Genomic DNA, 27,710 nt, shown 5'->3' with positions numbered 1-27,710 from the left:
TGGTCATGCAGCCACAGCCCAAGATGAGGTTTCAGTCCCATATTTACATTTATCATTGCGACCACTTATTTACACCTCTGTAACACTACGGACTTCACACTCATCTCAACTCTTCTGCCGTTTAAAGCTCTCATCAATATTAAGTAGTTATTAACTGTGTGGCTCAGTGTCTTAGTGCGTTGTATAATGCCCAAGTGCCTTGGGGTGTTTTATTACTTAAAAAGGATGCTATATCAATTCAGGCTGTTGATGACGATGGCTGTGACCCTGACTCTCCCCCATGTCACACACACTGAAATTACCAGCCAAAACCCATCTATCTCCATCCTCAAGATCTACTGATGCCCAAGTACCTTCTGTGAACTCAGCCTGGGCTATGGGCGAGTTGGTTATGGTGGGCACCTTGGTGTGGCTACCTTGGGGCGAAGCTAACTGGGCAGATGAGGATTCTAGCCCAAATTGAGGAGGACTCCCCTCCTGTCCCCACATTTCCCTCAAACTGAGCTCCCAATGATCTTGCCAATGGACTCATTGCTAAACACAGAGCAATTCCCCTTAGCAAGAAAGCAATAAAAGTCAAGAAATGGTCAATGAAAACCATGCCACATTAGGCAGTGAATGAGGTAGCTCCTGGAGCACACAATGTGTCAGGTCTGATGATGTGGATATTACCAAGTAGTGTCTCCATCAACAGAGATACATCCAAAACAGGAGCTGAAAGGATAATGGAATCTGTCAGCACTCAAAGATCTTTAGCGTATATTTTGCACGGAAATACATTTAACAAAAAGAGCCAGAAAAGACAAATGTCAGCCCCAGCTCAGGGGCTCTCTCCTCTGGGCACACTATAACAAGCATCACAACGAAACAATGCCACAATCTTGAATTACCAAAGGTTGAAGCTGACCTTTTTGAAGAGCCGGATCACATCTTCACTGATCTGCATTAGGCGGACAATGATGTTGTTTGTGTAGATATCATTTAGTGTGGCATGGTCCTTGCTCTCTCGACGGGTTTGGTTGAGGACCAGGTACCAGCAGTTCACTGGGGAGAGGAGATGTTGGTCTTTCCTAAGAGTGAAGAGGATATTTGTGAAGAGGCAGATCTTAAACAGAAAAACGAGAGCCCGTACCAACTGCAGTTTCATTCAATGGCGTCACTCCAAAAACCTTCCCTTTCCCCTTGACAAAGGCAACATAGGTCCAGCATTCTCCAGAGAATGGGCGTTAAATGAAAACTTAATCATCCAAACACACAACACAGATGGGATACAATGTGCTAGGAACTGTTATGGACTGAATTAATGCATTGAATTAGCTCAGTCTCCAGTTAGTGAGCTATTTAAAAATTCAAACATGGTGGTCACTGGGCAGTACCTATTCTTTTACGCTTTCTTCAAGACTGGAAGCTTCTATATTACATCTTCATTCATCTATTAGAGTCATAGAGATGTACAGCAATGGAAACAGAACCTTTGGTCCAACTCGTCCATGCCAACCAGATATCCTAAAATAATCTAGTTCCATTTGCCAGCATTTGGCACAAAGCCCTCTAAATTCTTCCTATTCATGCACCAATCCAGATGCCTGTTAAATGTTGTAATTGTACCAGCCTCCATCACTTCCTCTAGCAGCTTCATTCCATATACATATGGAAAAGTTGCCCCTTAGGTCCCTTTTAAACCTTTCCCGTCTCATCATAAACCTATTCCCTCTAGTTTTGGACTCCCCTACCATGGGGACAAGATCTTGGCTACTTCACCTTATACATGCCCCTCGTGATTTTATAAACTTCTAAAACTTCATTAAGGTTCTAATGACCCATTTTCCCCAGCTTTATCTCCTTATTACAGTTAGATAAAAACAGGAAGAGGCAAACAGATCAGTCAGTGTAGCTGCAGAACTGGGAGATGGAGATAAATAATTGAAATGGGGGCGAGTAACAATGGTTTTGAGGGATATTCAGGCTCATTAGATTTAGTAGTGAGACAGGAACGCTTCAGGTGAGATATAAGCAGAGCTAATATGGTCACATAATGCAAGGGGAATCCTGATGATTTACTGGTTCACACAGAGCTTCCAGACCTTTACATCAAATTTCACCAGCCAACTGTGGCTCCGCAAATAGCAAAAATAAATCTTTGTGACAAATTTAACCTGTCTGCTCCCTTTCAGTGCTCACATTATCTCCTAGGCTCTCGGAGGGTGGGGTGCATTGCTCTCTGCTTGACGCAACATGACCTATAATGTCAGGTAGCTCAGTGCAAGCTCACTGTAGACTGTGATTGTTTACTCATTCCAACTTGCAGATGAACGTCAGTTCCTTCCATTTACCAATCTGATAAAGGCTTGGTGACTGCAGTGCACGTGTGACCACTTGTTATCAAACGAATTGCACCTTTCAGTTAATTTGCCAGCTATTTGCAGTGGAGAAAGCTAATCAAAGCTGTTTCGAATACACAAACTGGGAATGTAAGAAAGCACTGGACTCAGAGGTATGAAAACGTGAAAGGTCAGTTATTGATCTGTCGGTTAGGCTCTGGTTGACACGGTAACCCAATAATCGAATGTTTGTTGAGGGGGTAATAACGACCAGAACTCTGGAGGTAACTTCCTTGCTGCTTTGACAGCATCTGTGGGAAGATCAAAATTTGGGTTCAGAACTGCTCCGACGGTGGTCAAGAAAGTATACAGCACGCTTGCCATCATCAGCATTGCATCAAATATAAAAGTTTGAAAGTTATGTTACAGCAATTTTAGTTCAGCCACATTTGGAATATTGCCTATAGTTCTGGTTGTCATACTATCAGAAGGATGTGGATGCTTTGGCGAGGGTGCAGAGGTGGTTTACCGGGATGTCGCCTGGTCTAGAGGCTTTTACGAGAGGTTTTATAGATAAACTCAGATTGTTTTCACTGAAAAGATGGAGGCTGAGGGGCAACCTGACAGAGGTCTACAAAGTTATGAGGGGCATAGACAGGGTGGATAGTCAGAGGCTTTTCTCCAGGGGAGAAAGGTCAACTATAAGAGTGCACAGATTCAAGGTGAGAGGGGGAATGTTCAGGAGAGAAGTGCAGGGAAAATATTTCACACAGAGGGTGAAGGGTGCCTGGAGTGTACTGCCAGACGAGGTGGCGAATGCAGGTACATTAACAACTTTTAAGGTATAGCTCGATAGACACATGAACTGGAGGTGAACAGAGGACCAGATATTGCACGGGGCAATAAGTAGTGGGTCTAAAATAAAGACTAAGAATCAGTGCAGGCTTGGCAGGCCTGTTCCTGCGCTGTATTGTATCGTATTATATTGCAAAAAGAGTCGCAGGATCGGAAAAGCTAATTCTGCTTTCTCTTCACAGATGCTGTCAGACCTGCTGAGTTTCTCCAGTAATATGTTTTATGTCTCAGATTTCCAATGATATCGCCAAGCCAAGACTGGCACTTTGCTTCTGAAGAAGGGTCACTGGACTCAAAACGTTAACTCTGCTTCTCTCTTCACAGATGCTGCCAGACCTCCTGAGTTTCTGCAGCAATTTGTTTCTGTTTCTGATTTCCAGCATCCACAGTTTTTGCAGTGGTTTCTTTTTTTTCATTGACACTTTGTTTTTTTTTTGACAAATGTGGTTTGATTTTTCTTTTCGTCCACAAATTTCACCAAATGACAGACCTGCTCCCAATGATGACATAGGGAGAAAGTGAGGACTGCAGATGCTGGAGAACCGAGTCAAAAAGTGTGGTACTGGGAAAACACAGCTGGTCAGGCAGCATCCGAGGAGCAGGAGAGTCAACATTGAGCGTAAGCTCTTCATCATGAATTCTGAACTCAGGAATTCAACATTCCTGATGAAGAGCTTATGCTCGAAATGTCGACTCTCCTGCTCCTCGGATGCTGCCTGACCAGCTGTGCTTTTCCAGCAGCACACTTTTTGACAATAATGACATAGCCAAGAGAATTGTTTTAGGCCACAATTCCTCAAAAGCACCGGACAAAGAGGCGGCTAAGAAAGGATTGGGTTTGACGGCCAAACAATGTGTAGTTCACCCATTGTGAAAGGTATTTGATTTGCCCAGGCCCCTTCCATACAATCAATTCAATCATGGAGTCATCCCCAACCATCCACCCCCTCCAAGCCAACCACCTCTTCCACAGCCCTTGTCAATCTGTCCGAGTGTTTCCTAAACCTTCATCCCCACCTCGTGAACCCACTTTAAGGTTTGTAAATTGCACCCAGAATGTGGAGAGGCTGGGAGAGTAGCAGTGGTGAGGGCTTTGACTTGTGACTTCACTGGAGCCAGGACCCACATCTACCTACCTTGGGATGGGGAGGGGAGCTTTTAAAAAGTAACCCAGGAGTTGACGAGATTGTTATTTTTGTATCTTTTCCTGAGTAACTGGGCTGCAGTGGAACTCTCCAATTCAAAGAGGGTTCCAAATCCAGGGGGATTATAAGGAATCTTCAATTTCCTAGGAAATTCCCCTGGAGTTTGCTAACTTGAGGATTATGCAGGGTCTCCATACACAGACTGCCATCTACAATGTGGAAACAATTATTGGAATATCCAGGTGTTCAGCACATACACACATTTCCCCTCCCTCTCTCATTCTTTTTCTCTCACAAACAACCCCCTCCATTCTGTCCCATATACACCCGCCTCTCTAAGCACCCCCCCACATACATGCAACCTCTTTCTGTTCATTTCCCCCACTCTTCCCCTTGCTAGATGGAGATCTCTCTCTCTCACACACATCCATCCCCTTTCTCTCTCTCATTCCCTCCACTCACCCCCATGCTAGACAGAGATCTTCTCACACACACACACACACACACACACATCTCTCTCTCCCCTCTCTACACACACACACACACCTCTCTTTACTCACACTCATTCCCTGACTCTCACTCTATGCTAGGCACATCTCTCTCTCTGACATGTTGCTCGGTAATGCTACCTCCCACTGGCTGGAGCTGTTTGGCCTGATGTGCCGTCAGACACACAGGTCATGTGATGACCCAAGATGTCCCCTCTAACTACCTCCCCCACCACCACCCGGATGGGGGTTGGGGGAGGTGGAGGGGTGATGGGGGTAATATCTTCCAGATGCTGGCTCTCTGTATGGAGCTGGGACAGAGGTTTAACTCCAAATGTCCCAAATTAATGCTGTTCACAATTACGGACTGCCACTGACACTGCTGTAGTTAAAAAAAAAACTGCAAGCCTGACGATTATTCCCACTCATTACCTCTTTCCCCTTGTTTGTTTACCATCCCTCTCCAAACAGAAGGGTTATATTTCCAGATGAGTGACCTTCTCGAGGAGGAGAGGGTGTATCTGTCTGTCTATCACATGGACGGCTCACTGCACTGCAGAGAGGAAAATGAGACACAGCACCAGATGCAGTTCTGCTTCTGTGCACAATATACACACGTCCCATTTCCATTTTATTCTGGCTTCCCGTGATGTTCAGAGGCTGTCACAGCACTCGCACCGCCCGAGTGCGTAACACCTTGCCTGGGAGCCAGAAGGTTGTAGGTCAATGTTCTATTCTGACCACATGAGTTCCCTCACACAGACAGGCACGCCAGTGCAGCACAGAGGAAGTGTCAGCTGGAGACTCTCAGATAAAACAAACATTCAGGCAGACGCTAAGTCCTCATGGCACTAACTGGAAGAGCAATGGAGTTCTCCAAATCAATATTTACCCTTCAAAACAAAATTGGCTGCTCATTGCTTGTACTGCTGTTTGTGGGAGCTTGCTGTGCGTACATTGGCTGCTGTGTTTTCAACATTACGCAGAAACATTAAAAACAAGAGGAGTAAGCCATTCAGCCTGCTCCACCATTCGTCATGATCAACTCCATTGTCCAACTCCATTCTCGGTTCCTGCTTGCTCCCTATACCTTTCGATGTGCTTAGCCCTAAGCTACATCAAACTCATTTCATAGAATCAAAGAATTCCTACAGTGTGGAAACAGGCCATTCAGCCCATCAAGTCCACTGTGACCCTCTGAAGAGCGTCCCATCCAAAGCTACCCTATCTCCTGAAGCCCTGCATCTCCACTGTCCGACACGTCCCTGAACACTGGGCAATTTAGCATGGCCAATCCACCTAACCTTGAAACCATTTAATGTTCTTGCCTTGACCACTTTCTGTTACAGAGATAATTCCACAGGCTCACCAATCTCTTTCACCACAGTGCTGCTTGGCCTACACCATATCCTTAAACTGTGACCCCTGGTTCCAGACTTCTCAGTGAACACACTTACCCTGTCTGGTCCATTAGAATGTTATAGGTTTCAAGAGACCTGACTTCATGTAATTTTCATTGGCTTGACAGCACTGAAATGAAAATGTGTCTTTATTTCTTAGTTTTACTAGACTTAATCCTGATTCTTGACCCTTGCCAGGCTGCCTATGAATGGCACCAGGGGCCCTGGTACTCTCTGGTGGCCATCACCCTGCTAGCCTTTTGAGAAAACAACCAGAAAGACTCTCACCACATCCTGAACTGAGGGTGGTATCTTTGGTCCACTCAAACTGAAAAGCCTGAATTAATAGCCAGGAGTGTGTTCATTCTATATGGAAAAACTATTGCTCCAATGGGAAATTTGGTTAGCATAGACAAGTTGGACCAAAAGGGTCTATTTCCATGTTCTTTAAGATCAGTAACTCTGCACAAACAGTATGGCAGCACTGAATTCAACACCAAATAAATAAATATTAGGTAGATGATGAGAATCATGAAGACCATGGTAAGGAGCAGAAGATCATGTAGAATCACGTTTGATTCTTGGATGAAGAAAGGTGTGAGGTGGCTGGTGTTTTTACCGAAAACACCAACATAGGCCAGATGGGCCAAACGGCCATGAATTGAGTAAATGTTTTTCATCTTCCATCCATCTGGGAGTTGGGTACATTTGGCAAAGATATGGATTCAAGCAAAATTCTGCCCAAAATGTACTGCTCAGACGAACTGAACCAAACAGGTCGGTCTCCACACTTTTAAGGGAGTAGAATGGCATACAGGCACATTGTGTGTATGGTTCTCAAAAGTGTCACTATGAAGAGCACACAGAAAGGACGCTCAGGAATTTACAGTTCAGGAGTTGGGCGAGTGCTGGTTCTTTGTACCTTGGCTAAGACTGAAAAGAGGGGAGTTCCATACTAAACAAATACGTACACGCACACATTCTCATTTCTGTGTTATAAAGTGTATGTAATATTGGCAGGGTTTTTTTTTAAACACGTCCAAGTGGTATCTGTGCTCAACTCTGTGAGCTTACAAAGTTGAAAACTAACAGGCTGGGAAACCCGAGAGATGACTGTTGTGCAACTGCCGTGCTGGGGATAGGGACCTACACTGAGTAGTGGAGACACATGATCGCACTCTCTTCCGCGATGTAACAGCTCTCCACAGCGTTCCCAGAGCTCTCAATGGCAAAACATAATTAATCAGAAGCTCAAGGGACTCAGGGAAGGCCCGTACTTTGGAGGTGATATGTGAGAATGATGCGTTTCTCTCTGCAGCACAGGCATTAAGTAGACCTGGTATGGATACAGTTTCGCAAAAGGCTTCAGGCAGGCCCTGTGCTGGCACTAAGCCACCTTCTTGTCCTGCCAGCATTGAGACAGCTTCAGGTCAGGCACAACACATGCCGAATGTACTGCAAAGCTCCCAAACAGCACTCTCTCTCACTCACTGACCTGGTATGTCTGTCTCTTTGATGCAAACGTGCCTCCACACCATTCCAGCACCAACAAGAGGTCTTAGAGTACCTCTCCAACAGCTCCATCTCTCACACCAACAATTCTGTCATCTCTTCCTGATACTTGCAATGATCTTTCCCTTCTGTTCAAGTCGATAAGTTGAAAGTTCAATTGACCCGGTACTGGTCAATTTTTTAAAAATATCACTACATCCCTAAACCATCCCTATAAATACTCAGAGGGCAGTTAAGAGTCTACCACATTGCCATCAGTTTTATTTTTAAATGCACTCATGGGACATGGGCATCGCAGTCTGGGCCAACATTTATTGCCCGAACCTAGTTGCCCTTAAGGTGGTGGTGGTGAGCTGCCTTAGTGAACTGCTGCAGTCCATGTGCTGTAGGTAGACCCACAATGCCTTTAGAATGGGAATTCCAGAATTGTGACCCACTGACAGTGAAGTAATGGTGATATATTTCCAGGATGGTGAATGGCTTGGAGGGGGAATTTGCAGGTGGTGGCATTCCTACGTATCTTATGCCCTTATCCATCTGGATGGAAGTGGTCATGGATTTAGGTGCCGTCTGAGGATCTTTCTGCAGTGCATCTTGTAGATAGTGCACACTGCTGCTACTGAGCACTGGTGATGAAGGGTGTGGACGTAGCACCAATCAAGCAGGCTGCTTCATCCTGGATGGTGTCAAGCTTCTTGAGTGTTGTTGGAGCTGCCCCCATCCAGGCAAATGGAAAGTATTCCATCACACTCCTGACTTGTGCCTTGTCGGTGGTGGACAGGGATTCAGGTGGTGAGTTACACACCACAGTATTCCCAGCCTCTGACTGCACTTGTAGTCACTATGTTTAAACAGCAAATCCAGTTGAGTTTCTGGTCAATGGTAAACCCAAGGATGTTGATAGATTAGATTAGATTACTTACAGTATGGAAACAGGCCCTTCGGCCCAACAAGTCCACACTGACCCGCCGAAGCGCAACCCACCCATACCCCAACATTTACCCCTTCTTACCTAACACTACGGGCAATTTAGCATGGCCAATTCACCTGACCTGCACATCTTTTGGACTGTGGGAGGAAACCGGAGCACCCGGAGGAAACCCACGCAGACACAGGGAGAATGTGCAAGCTCCACACAGTCAGTCACCTGAGTCGGGAATTGAACCCGGGTCTCTGACGCTGTGAGGCAGCAGTGCTAACCACTGTGCCACCGTGCCGCCCACATAGTGGAGGATTCAGTGATGGTTCCATAATTGAATGTCAGAGGGCAGTGGTGAGATTGTCTTTTTTTGATGATGGTCATTGCCTGGCAATGTGTGTGGCACATATGTCACTTATAGGTCAGACCAAGTAAAGTCAGAAGATTGCCTTCCTTAAAAGAACATGAGTGAACCAGATGGGTTTTAAAATTAAAACGACGATCGACAGTGGTCACTGTTAGGCTAGGATTTTATTAAATTCGAATTTCACCATGATAGGATTTAAATGTGTCTCATCAGAACATGAGGTTGGGGTTCTGGATTATTGGTCCAATGGAATTGTACACTTAAACTCTGCATCCCCTTAAATGCCTCAAACATTTTATAATGACAAATGGATACCTGGGAACGAGTTACCCATATCCTTGCCTGAAAGCTTAAACTTCAAATCCTATGTTCCAATCGCTGGTCCTTCTCATTACGTTGAAGGCAAAACTTTTTTTTGTATTTCATTGCTCTTCCCAGCACCTCAGTCCCCCTTCACTAGAATTTCCTTCAACAGCCCATACTTGGTGCGCCTCACGCATTGTTCTACCAAGTCATTCCTCCTCATAACTGGGACAGCACGGTGGCTCAGTAGTTAGCACTGCTGCCTCACAGCGCCAGGGACCCAGATTCGATTCCCCCCTCGGGCGACAGTCTGTGTGGAGTTTGGACATTCGCCGCAAGTCTGTGTGGGTTTCCTCCAGATCCTCCCACAGTCAAAAGATGTTTAGGTTAAGTGGATTGGCCATGCGAAATTGCCCCATAGTATCCAGGGATGTGTAGGCTTGGTGGGTTAGCCATGTGAAATGCAGGGTTACAGGGGGGGGCGTGGATCTGAGTGGGATGCTCTTTGGAGAGTCAATGTGGACTTGATGTAGAGATTCTATGTTTCTGTAACCAATTCCACCTCCTGACATCTGTATCCTGTCTTTCGCTTAACCACGTCATTGAACATCAAAGGGTCGAAGTGCGACAGGGTCAGAGAGCTAGTATGAAGGCTGACATACCTGAATTGCTGGTGCTCCTTGGAGCTGCGAATCTTCGCTGCAAACCTTTCCGCCAGTTTGTCCAGGCTCCGTGAGTACTCCACCTCAATCTCCGCCTTCCTGCGGAAAAATTCCTGCAGATCCTGAAGAAGCTGGAGGCGGGATTCCGACTGCTGCTCCAGGCACTTGAGCTGCTCCGCCAACTGGGCTCGGATTTCTGACGGGGAAAAGAGAAAGAAATGACTCAGTAAGGCAGGGAAGCAGAGATGTGTGTGTTCAGATAAATGGCATTGATCAGTTTTGGTCACCTTGCTAGAGGAAGGATGTTATTAAACTGGAAAGAGTGCAGAAAAAATTTACAAGGATGGTGCTAGGACTCAAGGATCTGAGTTATGATTAGATCCCCTACAGTGTGGAAACAAGCCATTTAGCCCAACAACCCTCCGAACAGTAACCCACCCAGACCCATTTCCCTCTCACTAATGCACCTAACACTACGGGCAGGGCTAATTCACCTGACCTGCACATCTTTGTGGCTGTGGGAGGAAACCAGCGCACCCAGAGGAAACCCACACAGACACAGGGAGAATGTGCAAACTCCACACAGTCAGCCGAGGCGGGAATTGAACCTGGGTGCCCGTCGCTGTGAGGCAGTAGTGCTAATCACTAAGCCACCGTGCCAACCACTGAGCCAGCACGCCAACCACCTGGCCACCACAGGGAGAGGTTGGCCAAGCTAGGACTTTTTTCTTTAGAACTTAGGAGTCTATGGGGGGGATCTTATAAAAGTGAACAAAGACTATGAGAGGCATGGATAGGGTGAATGCACTGAGTCTTTTCGCAGGATTGGGGAATCGCAGACTAGAGGGCATCAACTTAAGTTTAGGAGAAAAGAAAACAAGGGAACCCAAGGTTCAACTTTTTGTTTTACAGAGTGGTACGTATATGGAATGGGCTGCCAGCAGAAATAGTTGAGGCAGGTACATTAACAACATTTAAAAGGCATTTGGACAAATACATGGACAGGAAGGTTTAGAAGGATATGGCAGGGAAATGAGGTTAGCGACATTTTGGGCCAAAGAGCCTGCCTCCGTGCTGTTGGACTCTGAGACATCCTCAGGGTTTTGAAAAGAGTCATAAACTGTTTAAAGAGGATGATATCGAGCAGCCAATTTGTGCACAGGAAGCTCCCATTAATCACAATGTAAACGTGACCAGTTCGTCAGGCTGCGTGTGTCATTTAAGGAACAAATATTGGACATCACTCCCTCAATTCTGCACTGGAAAGTGTCAGGCTCGATTATATGCACAATGCTTGACAGTGGGATGTTAACCCAAGACTTTCTCCCCAAGCAACAAGACTGATCTCTCGGAATTATATCGGATTCAGACAGTCAACAAAACATGTGGCCATCGCCCTGCCCCTAAAACCCCATTATGGCTAAATAACCCCCTCCATCCAAACAAAAACAAAAGGTTATCAGATGTAGCCTTTAGGTTTACCCCTTTCTCTCCCATCAGCCCCTGGGATGTAATGGGTTTTGCTAAGTCCTTACTCCACAGTGGACCCCCCGGCACCTCAGTCAAACACCTTTCCTTCCTGCAAGGCTAACAGGCAGTGATCTACTCTGTGCTCCACAGACCACTTGACTGTGGGCTTATCACCGCCCAGATCCATCACGTGCACACTCATCAGCAGGGTCCCTGGACTGTCATCGGGAAACTCCAACCACAGTCAGTGTTTCGAACTCCTTAGCCTCAGGAGGCGGAGACCAATTTGTAGTGACCTATACCATCATCACAGTAACACTGACTGAGAACCAACTATGGCCTCGAGTCCAATTGAGCAGTCAGGAGCAACATCAGGCTTGATTTGAGGAACCTAGAGGAGGAATCGATTTACAGGAAAACAGAGAAGACAGCTTAGTGCATCACAGTCTTCCCTTGGGGATGCTGTGATCCAAGGCCAGTTCCGGTGACAACGTCACCTCCTTATCACATCACTTTGACACACTACTCAGCACTATTTCAGAAGTGGGAATGGAGACCAGAATTAAGCAGGGAAATCGAGGGAGAAATTGAGCAGCTTTTGATGGGAACTCTTCTTTGATGCTGCATGAGTGACCCAACAGAGTCCAGACTGGTCTCCTACATTCTACCCTCTGTAGACTTGCTCATCCCAACCTGTGCTGCCCACGCCTCATTTGAAAATCTCCCTCCAACATGGCACCCCTGCCTCGATCATCTCATGCAGCCACCAGCCTGTCAGCACGCATCTGGATTCTGGCCTTTTGAGAATCCCAGCAGGTCTTACACAGTTAATGGTAGGGCCCAGATAGTGTTGTCAAACAGAGAGACCTGGGGGGGGATCAGGTTTGCAGATCCTTGAAAGTGGTGCCACTGGTAGACAAGATGCAAAGGCAGTATCTGGCACACTTGCCTTCATTGGTCAGAGCACTGAGAATACGAGTTGGGACGTCATGTTGCTGCTGTACAAGACATTGGTGAGGCCATGTTTGGAGTACAGTTCTGGTTGCCCTGTTATAGGAAGCATGTTATTAAACTAGAAAGAGTGCAGAAAAGATTTGCAAAGATGTTACCAAGACTGCAGAGTTGTCCCAATTCTGCCAATTCAGATCAGAGTGGTGCTGGAAAAGCACAGCAGGTCAGGCAACATCCGAGGAGCAGGAAAATTGACGTTTCGAGCAAAAGCCCTTCATCGGGTCCTGATGAAGGGCTCCTGCCCGAAACGTCGATTTTCCTGCACCTTGGATGCTGCCTGACCTGCTGTGCTTTTCCAGCACCACTCTGCTCTAAACTCTGGTTTCCAGCATCTGCAGTCCTCACTTCCCCCAATTCAGTCCAGCATCAAAACCAAAACAAAGAGATGCAGTCTTTACAAGATCCGAACCTTAATGCTACATGACCTGGGGTTTTGAAAAAATAAAGGCATGGGTATTCAAGGTGAGTCTGCATACATAAGTAAAAGGAAGGTTGTGTTTGATATCTTGATTTTATTTATGAGGAGTCAATTTGGAAAGTTAAAGAAGGTACTGTGTCTGCTATGTTCTACATAGGTTTCAGTAAGGCTCTGGACAGGGTTCCAAGCAACAGAATGGTCAAATTAATAAGTTCATGGGGGTTCAAGTGATAGGAAGCAAAGGCTTATGGCCAAAGGAGGTGTCTTTCACCAAAGGTTGGTTCCACTGGAGATTTGCAGGGCTCAGTATCCCTACTGGTCAAGGTGGAGATCAAGGGTTATCGTAGATTATGGTTATTGGTAGAATGCACGATTGAACCAGGAATTACAAAAGCAAATGGTGTGGTTGATAGGCAGGTAAAAAAAACTGGAGGCTCCAGGGAGATTCCAAATAGACTAGTCAGGTAGGCAGAAAAGTGGCAAATGAAATTCAAACTGGAGAAGAAGTGAGAGAGATTATGTATTTGGGGGCAAACAGGGAATAAACAATAAATAGGAGGATACAGAGCAGTGTAGGGGAACAGGGGGTACTTAAAGTGTGCGTCCACAGATGGGAATGGGATAGGTAGACAAAAACATGGTTAAGAACAAATATGGGATATTTTACAAAAGTGGAATTCTGCAAATACTGGAATTTTGAAAGGAAAGCAGAAAATACTGGGAAAACTCAGCTGGTTAGCAGCATCTGTAAGGACTTGCAGATACTGCATGGGCTGCTGAGTATTTCCAGCATTACCCACTGCTGTAGGAAGCCTTGTCTTTATTGGCTGTTAGCTAGAGTTTCAGGGGGTGTCGCAGCTGCAGTACTGCACATAGTTCTGTTCACTATAGTACAGGAAGGATGGGATTGCAATAGTGGGGGCACAGACAGGATTTAGAAGGGACAGATGATTGTTACCTCTGCAGAAAGATGAGGTAGGGGCTGAGTTTGTCTTCCTCAGGCAAAAGCCAAGGGAAGATTTAACTTAAAGTGCATAAAGTTACAGAACCTGGGTTAGAAGAACCTACTTCCACCTGCAGACGTTGCAATAGTCAAAAGGTTGATAAATCGGTGGAAGGCTGAGAGGTGGGGCAAGTGGGACTTCTTTCATCCGAGAAGATGGTGTGTTTCTGGAACTCCCTGCTGGAAAGAAAGGGTGGCAGAATGGGAGAGGCAGATACACTTGATCACCACTAAAACATGCTATAACCTCCAGAGGTAAGACAGCAAAAGCTGGAGGGTGGGGAGAGGATCAGCCAGTATGCACTGAACTGCCTTCTTTTCCTTTTTTTAAAAAAATATTTTTTCCAAGTCACATATTCTTTCTGTTACATCACCACATTGAAGAGGGAAAGAACAAAACCCTCTGGTGACATTTTCCAGGAGAAATAACATTCCTTCCTTGGAGTATCTTTGCAGTGGCATATAGCACATCCACAGGGTGGGCACGAATATTCCCTCTGAACCTGTACGGGGAGGGGGAAGGTGATGATGATACGATGGCTTTAAGAGGTGTATTTTGTCCTGGATTTTCTTATGGAGAGAAGTTGGAGTTCAGAATGGTCTGTTCCAAGCCAATAAAATAAGCAGCTTGTCAGGCCTTGAGGTTTTTAAAAAAAGTTAGAACAATAGAAGCAGCATGAAGGGGTGGGATCACGCTCACACAGAACCAGGATTTTAGTTTAACTTCCTGTAGCTATTGAGGTTTGGAAGCTGCTATATATCTCTCCCCACTATAGCAAAACACTTGAGTTTTACCCCCCTCTCTCCGTCTGTCTCTCTCTGAGTTTTCTCAAAAAGGTCCTTTTCTCTTGAACTGGAGAATTACATGTGAGACTATCTATTTTACCGAATTTGTTTTTACCAAGGGTATGTTTTTGAGATATTATTATATTGAAGCAGTTGCTGTTATTCCAATTCTTCCTTCTTCCGTTTGTATTTTAACTATAGGGTAAGAATAAAGTACGCTTTGCTTCAAGTCTGACAGTTATACAAATTGAAATGCATCCAGAAAACAATGCCTTACACTTGTCTTTAAAAATAAGAAAATGTTGGGGTCTAGGCCGTCTCCTCATTATATTTTGAGGGAGTTTTGTCTGGTCTATAACTCTGGGAACTTAAACAACTGGCTCCTCTATCACCCTCTGCCTTTCTTCCAAAAAAAAAATTCTGAACACCCACAATGTAGTCACGTGTTGAAGATAGAGAATTGGGTGAGTTCTCAGTACTGATGGGAAGAGGTGGGTGAGAAGAGAGATGAGGCCCAAGGAATCCAGAAATGTGATTTTTACTTATATCAGAGCAACTAAAGGAAGATTTTCCATAGCATTTTGCACAACCTGAGAACAATTCTGGAGTTCATTTGATTTATTACTGTCACTTGTACCCAAGTACAGTGAAACGTTTTGTTTTGTGTGAGATACAGGCAGATCATACCATACAAAGATCAAAGGGTGATTGAACAGTGCAAAGAATACAAAGTTATCGCTGCAGAGAAGGTGCACAAAAGCAAGATCGACATTAGATTTGAAATTTGAGAGGTCCATTCTGAAGTCTAATAATAGCAGGGAAGCTACTGTTCTTGAATCTGTTGGTACGTTTGTATCTTCCGCCTGACTGAAGAGGCTGGAAGAGATTATAACCGGGGTGGGAGTGACCTTTCATGATATCGGCTGCCTTTCCAAGGCAGAGAAGCGTTGATGGAGTCGGTGGATGGAAGGTTGACTTGCATGATGGACTGGGCTGTGTTCACAACTCTCTAGTTTCTCTCAGTCCTGGGCAGAGCAATTGCTTTACCAAGCTGTGATGCATCCAGATAGAATGCTTTCTATGGTGCATCTATAAAAATTGGGGAGGATCCTTACGGTCATGGTGAATTTCCTTAGCCTACTGAGGAAGTAGAGGCATTGATATTTGGAAGTGCCAAGGCTATTGTAACTTAGGAATTATGAAGTTGTGCACAACAAGCTCCCACATTCTCCAGTGAGATCAATGAGTTTGCTTTTTTTTTTGTGATGCTGTTCGAGGATTCAGTGATACTCAGGAGGAATTCCACATTCTAAAATCTTCCACGTGAAAATCTTCAAAACCTATCTGAGAAGGCAGAGGCTCTCTGGTTTAATGTCTGACCTCGGGAGACGGGGGGGAGCGCTGAGGGCGTGCCAACCAGAAGGCATGCATTCAACTCCCCGTAGCGGCAGCGGTTCCCATGACGACTGGACTTGCGGATGGAGAGATCACCCTAAGTATGCTCGATTAGGCCATAGAGATTGCGCTATTCGCCCCCACAGCAAACCTGCCAAGATGGGCTGGACAGGACTCAACGCTGTCGATATCATAGGAAAAGGAGCCCTCTCAGCACATGAGGGGCCTACTCCATCCAGACACATTCACACGTGCAACATCTTAATGACTGCTTCAGTGAAAGCTTTCCTGCAGGCTAACACAGGCAGAATTGGAACAATGACACAGGGCCTGATGTTGAAGCCACACACGCGCAGGTTAACCTCTGACCTGGCAGAGCGGTGTAGCAGCTGCCAAACACACTGCTGCTGGATCTGATTTAATGCACAGATGAGCAACTCGGTGATCACACAGTCCGCTGGGCACAGATCAATCGATCAGCCAGGGCAGTCTCAGGAACCAAACATCTGAACCCCCCTCTCTTTCGGAAGCAGAAATGACAAAAAATATTCACAACGGTTCATTCTTTTTTTTAAAAAGGACACACACCAAACTTGCTTGAAAATGGAAGGGTGGGTGGGGTGGACCAGAATAGGGAGTTCGGGGGCTGAATAGAAGAACTGAAAGGACAGCCACTGTCACAATCTTAAACATCGAGGTATGTTTTTAATCTCATTCCCATTGGTTTATTCAGTAAATATACCTCCAGGGATATTTGCTGCAGATGAGCACAGGAACCCGAGCATTATTTTAATCATGTTGACTGCACCTGCCTACCAATCGATGGTTGTTTACCTGCACTACCCCCTCTGCTCTTCCACATCTCCCTTGTCTCTTGCCTCTTTCCAGTCTACAAATCTAGGCAGCAACCAATTCATATCTGCCTCTCCACCGGGTCTCCATACTCCCAGCAGAGACATATTTTCGCAGCTTTGGAGAATCAGCGCTAAGGTGGCGTTAGCTCTGAGCTCACCCTCCTGCTCCCTCTCTCCACAGGAGGGTGAATTAGCCCTTTGGGTGCAGCAAGTCCCATCCATCCATCACTGCCTCCATGCCCCATATTCATTTACCTACACTGGCATATGTATGGCAATGCCTCAATTTTGGAATTCTACCCTCAGCTTTCAAATCCCACCTTGGATTGGGGAGGGTTCAGAAAAGATTTACCAGGATGATGCCAGGACTGGCTTTGAGTTATGAGAAGGGGCTGGGACTTTTTTTCTCCCCACTGGAAGTTAAGGGGTGACCTTATATAGGATATAAAAACATGAGGGGCACAGAAGGTGAATAGCAAAGGTTCTTTTCATCTAGTGAGGGAGTTCAAAATTAGAGGGCATATTTTTGAAGTGAGAGGAGGAAGATTTAACAGGGATCCGAGAGAAAATTGTTTCACACAGAGGGTGGCTTGTATGTGGAATGAACTGCCAGAGGAAGTCGTAGATGCAGGTAAAGTTACATAGTGGCTCAGTGGTTAGCACTGCTGCCTCAGTGCCAGGGACCCAGCTTTAATTTCACCCTCAGGCGACTGACTGGAGTTTTTACGTTCTCCCTGCGTCCTACAGTCCATTGGTGTGCAGGTTAGGTGGATTGGCCATGTTAAATTTCCCTATGGGGCCCAGGGATGTGCAGGCTAGGTGGGTTAGCTTTGGGAAATGCAGAGTTTGGTTGGGGGGGGTGCGGAGGTGAGTCTGAGTGGGAAGCTCTTTGGAGAGTCTGTGTAAACCCAATGGGCTGAATGCCCTATTCCCACATTCGGGGTGCTATGATTCTATATGGAACTGTTCACAAATACTGGACTCCACTAAGCAGTTTACAGCTAATGAGGCACTTGTTAAAACTGTGCTCATTGTGGCCATGTTGGAAATGCAGCAGCCAATGAGCACACAGCAAACTCTCCAGCAAAAAAAAGGTGATCTGCTTTTTGTGATGTTGATTGAGGGATGACGATTAGTCAACCCCTCTCCTATCTTTCTGGATCAGTGGTGCTGGAAGAGCACAGTAATTCAGGCAGCATCCGAGGACAGGCAAAATCGACGTTTCGGGCAAAAGCCCTTCATCAGGAATAAAGGCAGAGAACCTGAAGCATGGAGAGATAAGCTAGAGGAGGGTGGGGGTGGGGAGAGAGTAGCATAGAGTACAATAGGTCAGTGGGGAAGGAGATGAAGGTGATAGGTCAGGGAAGAGAGGGTGGAGTGGATAGGTGGAAAAGCAGCTGGGCAGGTCGGACAAGTCCGGACAAGTCGAGTTGCTGGAGGTTAGAAACTAGGATGAGGTGGGGGAAGGGGAAATGAGGAAACTGTTGAAATCCACATTGATGCCCTGGGGTTGAAGTGTTCCGAGGCGGAAGATGAGGCGTTCTTCCTCCAGGCGTCTGGTGGTGAGGGAGCGGCGGTGGAGGAGGCCCAGCACCTCCATATCCTCGGCAGAGTGGGAGGGGGAGTTGAAATGTTGAGCCACTGGGCGATTTGGTTGATTGATGCGGGTGTCTCTGAGATGTTCCCTAAAGCGCTCTGCTAGGAGGCGCCCAGTCTCCCCAATGTAGAGGAGACCGCATCGGGAGCAACGGATACAATAAATGATATTAGTGGATGTGCAGGTAAAACTTTGATGGATGTGGAAGGCTCCTTTAGGGCCTTGGATGGAGGTGAGGGAGGTGGTGTGGGCACAGGTTTTACAGTTCCTGCGGTGGCAGGGGAAAGTGCCAGGATGGGAGGGTGGGTCGTAGGGGGGCGTGGACCTGACCAGGTAGTCACGGAGGGAACGGTCTTTGCGGAAGGCGGAGAGGGGTGAGGAGGGAAATATATCCCTGGTGGTGGGGTCTGTTTGGAGGTGGCGGAAATGTCGGCGGATGATTTGATTTATGCGAAGGTTGGTAGGGTGGAAGGTGAGCACCAGGGGCGTTCTGTCCTTGTTGCGGTTGGAGGGGTTGGGTCTGAGGGCGGAGGTGCGGGATGTGGATGAGATGCGTTGGAGGGCATCTTTAACCACGTGGGAAGGGAAATTGCGGTCTCTAAAGAAGGAGGCCATCTGGTGTGTTCTATGGTGGAACCGCTCCTCCTGGGAGCAGATACGGCAGAGGCGGAGGAATTGGGAATACGGGATGGCGTTTTTGCAAGAGGTAGGGTGGGAAGAGGTGTAATCCAGGTAGCTGTGGGAGTCGGTGGGTTTGTAGAAAATGTCAGTGTCAAGTCGGTCGTCACTGATGGAGATGGAGAGGTCCAGGAAGGGGAAGGAGGTGTCAGAGATGGTCCAGGTAAATTTAAGGTCAGGGTGGAATGTGTTGGTGAAGTTGATGAATTGCTCAACCTCCTCGCGGGAGCACGAGGTGGCGCCAATGCAGTCATCAATGTAGCGGAGGAAGAGGTGGGGAGTGGTGCCGGTGTAATTACGGAAAATCAACTGCTCTACGTAGCCAACAAAGAGACAGGCATAGCTGGGGCCCATACGTGTGCCCATGGCTACCCCTTTGGTCTGGAGGAAGTGGGAGGATTCAAAGGAGAAATTGTTAAGGGTCTGGAGGAAGTGGGAGGACCATCTTTCGCATCCACTAGAGGCACAGGGCCTCTGTTTAATACAATGTGTAAAGAGATGGCATCTCTGATAGTGCAGGGCTCCCATGCTGGAATGTCAGTCTGGACCTCCGTGCATCAGGGAGATTTGAACCTTTAACCTCTTCATTCAGGGGAGAGTGTGCTACCAATTCATCAACGGCTGATGCACAGTATTGTTCCCTCTACTCCGCAGAGTGAATGTTTGAGCGACTTCCATCTTTGTGTATTTCATCCATCTGCAAAGGCAGTTTGTTGTAATTTACATATTCCAACATTGTGGTAAAACATGCGCCAAGAACCTCTATTGTTTTTCACTACCCTGATTTAACGCTATTGGAATGACCCTTTTCAAAGCTGTAGTTATTCAGCCAACTGTCTCGGGGGGAGGAGGGGTATCCTGAGGCTTTTCTTTGGTTCACCTGTACATCAGGAGCTTAATGTCATTGCCATACTAACACTCAGCACAGGCATTGGCTAACTGCCTACAAAATCAATTCAAGACTCCTTCCTGCCCAAAAACACACTATTAATTTAATGACTGAAGTGAGGCCCGATTATCTCCCTGCAAGTTACAGGAGTGGGGGAAGTATGGGTATTGATATGAAGCTCAAAACGAGTCCGGATAAACGAGACAAAATTCTTCACACACACAAGGTCTCAATGCAGCTATTTATAGTTGTGAACCTAATGTATCTCTCTGTCCAACAGCCCCTCTCCAGCTCTCAACATCATACAATCTAGAAGAGGTCCTGCCACAAAAATATATTGCTACCTGCACTAGCCCCACTAAGTCTGTGAGCATAACAAAGGGTTTGAGGTTTCCCAATTTTATGCAGGCAGGGAATTCTGGACCTCAACCAATCCCTCTGGATGAAAAAGGTTTTTCCTCAAATCCCCTCTAAACCTCCAGCCTCTCATTAAAATTATGCCTCCTTTTTAATCTTAAAGGGAACAGCGACTTTCTATTCACCTTGTCTTTGTCTCTCATTATCTTATAGACTTCAATCAGGCCCTCCTCAACCTTCTCTACTCTAAAGTGAAGGATCTGAACGTATCCAGCCTCTCTTCATAGTGCTCCACCCCAGACAACATCCTGGTGAATCGCCTCTGCACCCTCTCTAGTGCAATCACATTCTTCCCATAGTGTGGAGAGCAGAACTGCACACAACACTCCAACTGCGGCCCACCTGAAGTTCCACACAGTTCCAACACAACCTTCCTGCTTTTATAATCTGTGCCATGACTGATAGAGACAAGTGTGCCCTGTACACCATCTTAATCTCTCTATTAAACTGACCTGCTACCTTCAGGGATCTGTGGACAATCATCCAAGATCCCTCTGTTCCCTGGAACTTCCTAGTGTCCAGCCATTCGTGAGTGCTCCTTTGTCTTATTCATTCTTCCAAAGTGCATCACCTCACATTTATCAGGGTTAAACTCCATTGGTCACTGATCTGTCCATCTGACCAACCTATTTATACCCTCCAGTAACCTAACACGTGCCTCTTCACTGTCAACTACCCAGCAAATCTTAGTGTCATCCACAAACTTATCATCCCTCCCCATATTCCCATCATGCATTATTTAGGAATATCACAAGCAATTAGGGACCCAGCACTGATCCCTATGGTACACCACTAGACACCAGCCTCCAGTTAGACAAATAGCCTTCTACCAGCACCCTCTGTCTCCTGTCACTAAGCCAATTTTGGATCCAACTTGCTAAGTTACCCTAGATTCCACGTACTTTTACCTACTTTATCAGTCTCCAATCTGGGACCTTGTCAAAGGCCTTGCTGAAATCCATATAAACTACATCAACTACACTACCATCATCCAAAAATAAATCTAATTCCACTATATTTGCTAGGCACGACCTTCCTCTGACAAATCCATGCTGACTATCCCTGATAAGACTTTCCATCTCTAAACTGTGATTAATTTTAATCTTCACTATTTTCTGCAGAGTTAATAATAACTAGGAGTTTAAGAAAAAAAAGCAAGTACCCCTCAGACTGTTAGGAGAGTGCAGAGGGAGCTTTACTTTCTATCAAATCGCGCGCTGTCCCAGACCTGTGAGTGTTTGATGGAGGATAGTGTAGAGGTAGCTTTACTCTGTATTGAACCCCGTGGTGTCTCTGTCCTGGGAGGAATGTTGATGGGGACAACAGAGTAGAGAGAGCTTTACTTCCGGTTTAAAAGAATAAAGTTTGATTCTGTATCAAAGCCTGTGTAATTGCTGAAGGACAGTACTCCTATTCCTCAACGGTCAAATTTCTCAACTAATGAGTTCAGAAAACACAAAATTACAGAAACTGGGTCACGGTTACAGAGTGTTTCTTGGCTATGAGACACCATTTTCAGACTTGCCAAGCCTCACCTGCCCTCAGGAAAGACATTCATCAGGAAATTCAACTGTGATTTCTGGATAGATGTCAATCTTAAGAATAAAGGTCATTCCATATGCTTAAACAGGTTCACAATCTGCTGCAGTCATACTTGATGTCTATATGAGACCTTAAGTAAAGTTAAATAGGAAAACATGGAACTTCAGCTGGCAATCTGGAATAGTAACCTGGACTACTGACCATTACCTCACTGTACCAGTGTATCCTGTGGCCTATAAATTGTGGGATTGCAATCTGTGGTCATGGATTGAGACAGGCCAAACTAATATCACATTAAATCCAACAACTATACATTAATTTTGGCACAGAGGTGGTCACTTGGCCCACTGAGTCCACACTGGCTTCCTGAGCAATTGGTTTAGTGTCCAGTTTCTTCCAGAATCCACCCACTCCATTGTAGTTATAAGTGACATTCAGCTCTCTGACACCATCATAAAGTTGCTCCTGGGTCCCATGTACTCACCTAACAGTCCCTGTTTCCACCATCCTTGGGAGCAGTGAATTCACTACCAAAAGGAAACCTCTCCTCACATTGCCCTGTATCTTTTGCCGTAAACCATTCATGTGTGCTCTTTTGTCCTTGCCCCATCACCTTATGGGAGCAGTTTCTGGTGGTCTACTTTATCTAAATCTTATGATTATACTGTACCCTGCTATTAAATCTCCCTTGCTCCAAGGAGCAACCAAATCTTGTAACTAAAATCCACTGGCTCTGGAACCATGCTGCTGAATCTCCTCTGCAACCTCTCAACAATCCTCAGACACTTCCCAAAATGTGGTGGCCGTGTTAAACACCAGATGTTAAAAAAAAAAAGTTGTTCAGAGAGCGCCCAGGCATTTATTCTTCTCATTAGAGGTTTACTTCAAACTTGCCCATTACAGAAATTGCAACATTACTCATTGCCCATATATTTATTCAAATCCTACAAGATAACAGACTAGATCGGGGCACAATACTCAACTGTAGGTTAATAAAAAGGCTCAGCATGCCTCCTCTGCTTTTGTGCCCAACACTTGGATATATGAAACCAAAGATTCCACACACTTTGCTCACCTGCCACTTTCAAAGATTTATGCACACTGACTCAGAGGTTCCACTGTTCCTGCACAGTCCTACATTGTCTCTCCTGAGCCTTTTTGTCAAAATGCATCACCTCGTGGTTCCCTATATTAATTCTCATTTGATACTGGCCTGCCCATTCTGCCAGCCTATCATTGGCTAGTTGATGTTCATGGATGTGGATCGTTAGCAGTCTTCCTGTTTGTCCTATATAGTGTTTTGTGCAGTCTTTGCATGGGATTTTGTACACTACATTGATTTTGCTCATGCTGGGTATCGGGTCCTTTGTCCTCCGCATCCATGAACATCAACTAGCCACGAAACGCCACGACCAGCTATCCTTAGTAGCCACACACGGAGACGACAAGCAACATGAATTCGACTGGGACAACACTACCATTATAGGGCAAGCCAAACAAACAGCCAAGGAATTCCTAGAAGCATGGCACTCATCCACAAACTCCATCAACAAACACATCGACCTGGACCCAATATACCGGCCACTACAGCGGACAGCTGAAACTGACAACCGGAAGCGGCAGGGACAGGCCACTATAAATGCCGGAGGAAACACCACAGAAGCGCTTCACAGGAGGCTCCCAAACACTGAGGATGTCACCTAGACAGGGGACGAAACGTTTGCAACAAAAATTTCCAGCTCGGCGAACAGAACCACAACAACGAGCACCCGAGCTACAAATCTTCTCACAAACTTTATCCACCCTATTTGTCTAAGGCAGAAAATGAAAGTGGCCCCCCTGCTCAATGAGCCTCAATCTTGTTAACTAGTCTTCTATATTGTTGCAACTAAACCCTAGGTAAGGTTCCTCAAGCAATTACAGTTTGAGACAGATAGCCCAAAATCAATAAGTCCCCAGGTGAGGAGCAATGAACCGCTTCACTCTCTTCCTGATTTACCACCCCGCCCCCTCCTCCAACCGCTTTGCAACAAGATTAATTTATGAAAGGTTACCTCTCTCCCTCCCTGTGTCTGCCTTTCTCCCAAACCAAGTGAATTTGTGGTTTAAAAAAGGGAGTCAATTTAACCGGGTGCTCTCGAATTAGCAAGAGAGACTTTATTAGTAACTGAACATGATAAGAATTAATAAAAACAATACAGAGAGATTAGGAATAAGAAGGGAGTTCAAATGAAGATGAAAGTTAGAAAGGTATACATATCAGTCTCTCAGGATGGTTTGTGTAGAGTCAATTGTGGAACGCTTATAGTTAAGCAATTGATTTCAGGATCCTTGGCTTTTACAAAACATTGAACTCTTTGTTCAGTTTCCATTGACAGTGATTGGTTGGCATTCCTGATGAAGGGCTCTTGCCCGAAACATCGATTCTCCTGCTCCTTGGATGCTGCCTGACCTGCTGTGCTTTTCCAGCACCACATTCTCAACTTTGATCTCCAGCACCTGCAGTCCTCGCTTTCTCCAAGTGATTGGTTGGCAGCCCTCTGAACAAGAAAACCCTCTTACCCAGTTCCTTTTGACTGACCTGGTCGCTAGCTGGCTTCAAGCATACAGTGTGAGAGACTATTACCTGTGACATAGGAGTAACCAATGGTTGATTCTTCAACTATGACCTTCTCAGAACAACAGCACTTGAACCCAGACAATTAGAAACACACAGCATAGAAACAGACTCTTCAGTCCAACGAGTCCATACTGACCATGCTCCCAAACTGAACTAGTCCCACCTGCCTGCACTCCAAACATTTCCTATTTGTGAACTTATCCAAATGTCTTTTAAATTTTGTAGCTGTACCTGCATCCAGTACTTCCTCTGGAAGTTCATTCCACATATGAAATAGCTGCCATGTAGCCCCTTTAAATCTTCTTTCTCCTCTCATCTTAAAAATATACCCCCTAGTCTTGATCTCCCTGACCTAGGGAAAAGACTCTTGTCCTTCACCTTATTTATGCACCTCTTGATTTTATCAACCTTAATAAAAAGGTCACCCCTCATCCTCTTAAACTCCAGTGAAAAACGTGCCAGCCTTTCAGTCTAAATATATAGCAGCAACAGTCTAATTGCCAGCAACATCCTGGTAAATCTTTTCTGAACCCTCTCCAGTTTTGTAATATCCTCCCTATAACAGGGCAAGCAGAACTGGACACACTACTTCAGCAGATGCTTCCTCTTGTACAATTATTCAGTTCAGTTCGTTAGCACGTTTCCCCCTCCCGTGAACACACTTATTGGGGTTGCAATCTGCTTTTAACACTTTTTTGTATGTTCTGGAAGAACATAGCAAAGAAATGTCTGTAAGAAGTGTCTTTTGCTTTGGAGGGGGGAGATGAAAATAGTCAGTGCCCTCATTATCGCTTCCGGTTACATCTGTCTGTGTTTTTCTCTCTCTCTCTCTGACACTTCATGATTCCTACGCAGGACTTTCTCAGACTGAATTTATATCTGTTGTGCTTTTGTCAGTCACAATCTTTTTTTTTAAAAAAACTGGAATTAAAAGTTCAAAAAATGTTCATAACATGTCATGTGTTGCCATGACAATACAAGTACTTTAACAAGTGCTTGACAAAGAGAACATCCCTTCATTCAGCTTGTTTCATCATAGTCATTTCAACAAAATAAAATCAATTAGATCAGTCACAAGTCTGTTCTGGCTCTCTTTCATTATAACTTTTCCAAGAGTTTTTCCCCCTTATCAACAGCATCCTTACTTCAGATTCAGAGGACCAGGAGAGGTCGTGGGTTTGAGTGCCACTCCAGGAAATTTTGTGCACAATCTGGTCTGACTCTCCACTGCAGTATAGAGGGAGCGCTGCTCTGCGTCAGCACCATCTCTGGCGTATTGAGCCAAATGCCCCAGCCTGCTAAGAGATCCCATGGACAATGGTTGTCTCTCAGCCAACGTCATTGAAGAAAGAAGCAAATGGATAATCTAGTTATGATCACGTCACAGTTTTGGGGAGTTTGTTTGCTGCTACGTTTCTGCTAGTAGCTATGTTTAAAAAAAAGAATGAAATTGGCTGCAAACATGGGACATCCTTCAGACAGAAGCTGTTACATAAATGCAGGCTCTTTCTTTGGGCACGAAGATACGGCGGTGGCTGACTCTTCAGTTGCTTCACTGCTGCCTTTGGAAGAGACAGCCCGATGATTAAGTTGGCGATGAGGAGACACTCAGCTCAATCGAACACGTCCCTGCCGTTTGATAAATGTGGCTCCGTTTCAGAATTGCTGCTGCAATTTGTAACAGATGTCTCCGTGTTATACGCCACACCGACCTTAGGGACCAATTCCTACCTCCAGGGAGAACTGGCCAGCCGGTGAAAATTCGGCTCCTGAGAGACTGATCAAAAGGGAGCAGGGAAAAAAAAATGTGGTTCTTCTCCTCGGTGCTTGGCCCACCATATCTTCATCTTTCTCAGGGATATTGCTTAAAAACTGATGACTGGCAGTGGGAGGGGATCCCTCTGGTTCATCCAGCAAGACTCCAAAGCCTGAAATCCCAAATCACTGACACCTTCACATATATCACTGCCATCTCGCACAGGAGGAGATGAAACCTGGGTCAGTTTGAGTGGAGGGGGGGAGGGGGAAGAGAAGTTTAAAAAAAAGTCCTATTCTTCACTGATCAAACCTAGATCACCCTCACTTAGGATGGACACGGCAGAGAGTGACTCAGATGATGCCGGGCATAAAGAAATACAAATAGATTTTAAAAAGTGTTTGCTTTACCTCCCTAGGCAACTGTGAAAGGATGAGGGACGAGCAGTCTATTTGGAGTGGTCGAGGGCACCAGAATGAAGAGACATTGTTGCAAAATTAAACAGCACTGTGGCTCAGTCGTTAGCACTACTGCCTCACAGCGCCATGGACCCAGGTTCGATTCCTCGGACAACTGTCTGTGTGGAGATGGCACATTCACCCAGTGTCTGTGTGGGTTTGCTCTGGGTGCTCCGGTTTCCTCCCACAATCCAAAGATGTGCAGGTTAGGTGAATTGGCCATGCTAAATTGTCCATAATGTTGAGGATTGTGTAGGTTAGGTGCAATTGTCAGGAGTAAATGTAGAGTAATAGGGTAGGGGAATGGGTCTGCGTGGTTTACTCTTCAAAGGGTCAGTGTGGACTTGTTGGACCAAAGGTTTTACACTGTAGGGTCCGGGTTCAGGCAGTGTGAGCAGACATTTCGCTGGCAGAAGGCGGTTAGATGACGGAATTCTGGGTGGGGAGGGCGAGCTTGGTATGGGTCTGGGTGAGATGCTCTTCGGCAGGTCAGTGTAGAGTTGTCTGAATGACTTCTTTCCACACTGTCAGGATTCTACCAGTGGCTAAATTCAGAATAGCAGATCGAATACAGCCACTTCTTCTAGAACACGATGGTTACATTCTTATGAGACCCTGCACTGTCCAAAAATTGCATAATAAAATTAGCACTTCAAGTGTTGGCGACACAGACACGTTATAAGCCCACACATTTTAAAAGTTCACACTTTAGAAACAGCATCCCCTACTCGTCAATCACATTAGAGCCTATTCCGGTGACAAAACACTCATTACAGTGGAACGACTTGCAGGTTAAAAGAAAAATTGCAGTGATTATTGTAACCATGTATGGAAATGTGATTAG

At 45.7% G+C, this 27,710-nt stretch overlaps 1 protein-coding gene across 1 annotated transcript in view; it reads right to left on the bottom strand.

Annotated features, from left to right (window-relative positions):
* LOC122559273 (SLIT-ROBO Rho GTPase-activating protein 3) overlaps window positions 1-27,710 on the bottom strand; it is a 156,723-nt gene that overhangs the window by 62,876 nt on the left and 66,137 nt on the right. Inside the window, exons 2-3 of the mRNA XM_087993995.1 lie at window positions 9,973-10,168; window positions 908-1,070 (exon numbers count right to left, since the gene is read on the bottom strand). Of these exons, the coding sequence (XP_087850121.1) occupies window positions 908-1,070; window positions 9,973-10,168 (359 nt within the window). The remainder of the gene's footprint in view (window positions 1-907; window positions 1,071-9,972; window positions 10,169-27,710) is intronic.

This window comes from Chiloscyllium plagiosum, unplaced genomic scaffold, assembly GCF_037043375.1.
Source record: "Chiloscyllium plagiosum isolate Xiang-an unplaced genomic scaffold, Cpla_swu_hap1 HiC_scaffold_14, whole genome shotgun sequence".
Taxonomy (NCBI): domain Eukaryota; kingdom Metazoa; phylum Chordata; class Chondrichthyes; order Orectolobiformes; family Hemiscylliidae; genus Chiloscyllium; species Chiloscyllium plagiosum.
The sequence above is the reverse complement of the archived record's forward strand: the minus strand, read 5'-3'. Positions and strand labels throughout refer to the sequence as shown.